The 1,515-nt window shown below is 33.3% G+C and overlaps 1 protein-coding gene across 1 annotated transcript; it reads right to left on the bottom strand.

The window, feature by feature from the left end:
• Positions 1 to 207: 207 nt before the first annotated feature.
• On the bottom strand, positions 208 to 663 carry LOC124891851 (ethylene-responsive transcription factor 4-like). Its single transcript, XM_047403432.1, has one exon. It carries the CDS (start codon positions 661 to 663, stop codon positions 208 to 210), a length of 456 nt encoding a protein of 151 aa, XP_047259388.1.
• Between the last annotated feature and the right edge of the window lie 852 nt (positions 664 to 1,515).

Here is a 1,515-nt window from a genome sequence, read left to right as displayed (position 1 = left end):
ATCAAATTTTTCTTCGACATTAACATTTCTTCCCCCATATATATACTAGTACTACTAATATTTCTCTTATCATCTTTGTTTTTTAACTCTATCATAGTTACTGAAAATTAAAAGGAGGATTACACTAATAAAACAAGATTACAACTAATTAAGTAAAAGACATTTCAATAAACCATGCAAATTCTCCGATCATCAACTTCTGCAATTTCACATTTTCTTAGGCACCGGTGGAAAATTGAGGTCGATCTGAATACCCTTAGTATCGCTATCCATAAAATCAACCACTGATGAAGAATCTGACTCACTGAGATCTCCTGCATCGGAACCTATGATTACGGATCCAAATCCATTAGTATGAAACATTTCACCACGATCAAGACCGCCACCACCACCACGAGCATCAAGATGATTCTGAGTCTGGGAGGAAAAGAACTTACTTCCTAGACAGTATGAGGACCTGCCAAGGGTTAGATCCAATGGGAGCGGTGATGATTCAACTATCACCAGTTCCTCAGGAACCTCCACCTTCTTCAACTTAGTCATCGTGGTAGATGATTCAATAGTACTCACCTCACTGGGACTTCGAGTCAAATCAACAGGAATTGGTAAGTTTGTTTTTGCCTTAACACCTCGAAACTCTATGGCTGTTGCATCATACGCCATCCCTGCCTCCACTGCAGTATCAAATGTACCTAACCATACTTGGCATTTCCTATGTGGATCTCTTATCTCCGCTGCATATCTCCCTCATGGCCTCTTCCTTACTCCGCGGTAATGCACCTCCTTTTCTATTGCTGTTACTGTCGCCACCGCCGTACGTCTATGTCTACGTGCCATTTTTTGGGGAGGGGGATAGTAATGTGTTTTTTTTTTTAGTATAGGGAGGAAAGAGCTGCTTAAATAGGAAAGTGGCGAAGGAAGAAAACAAAAACTTAGTCAACAGACGGAGTGTTTGACTTGACTGATGTAATTGTGGGTCCACATGTGATGTGACAGTTTATTGCTTTATTAAGAAATTTTTTGATAATAGTGTTTTAAATATTTACTTTCTTCATTACTTTTTAATTGCTTATTTTTTAGAGTCAAATGATATAAACTTTGATCAACATTTTAAGATGTATTTTTAATTAAATTAAAAATAATTATAATATATAGTTACTTTCATGTAGTTTTTAAATATTTAACTTTTAATTCTAAAATAATTAAATTAATCTAATCTATTATAACTTTGAAACTTAGTCAAATTGACTCACGAAAAATGAGGGGAACAATTTAAAAGGAATGAGGAAAATAAATTTTACTTCTTCCGTTCTAATTATATAAGCCACTTTGATTAAACACAGAGTTTAAAAAAGGAAGAAAGATTTATGAAATTTATGATCTATAATAAGTCATAAATGTTTGTGTGACTATAAATTATTTTATTAAGGATAAAAAAAGTTATTTTAAAATTAAATTGTTACCAAATACAAAAGTATCTCATTCTTTTTGGGACTGACTAAAAATTATAGAAAT

This window comes from Capsicum annuum, unplaced genomic scaffold, assembly GCF_002878395.1.
Source record: "Capsicum annuum cultivar UCD-10X-F1 unplaced genomic scaffold, UCD10Xv1.1 ctg41437, whole genome shotgun sequence".
NCBI classification, from domain to species: domain Eukaryota; kingdom Viridiplantae; phylum Streptophyta; class Magnoliopsida; order Solanales; family Solanaceae; genus Capsicum; species Capsicum annuum.
The sequence above is the reverse complement of the archived record's forward strand: the minus strand, read 5'-3'. Positions and strand labels throughout refer to the sequence as shown.

Excerpts from the sequence above, each read along its gene's own strand:
- LOC124891851 (XM_047403432.1), bottom strand. The coding sequence starts at position 663 with ATGGCGTATGATGCAACAGCCATAGAGTTTCGAGGTGTTAAGGCAAAA.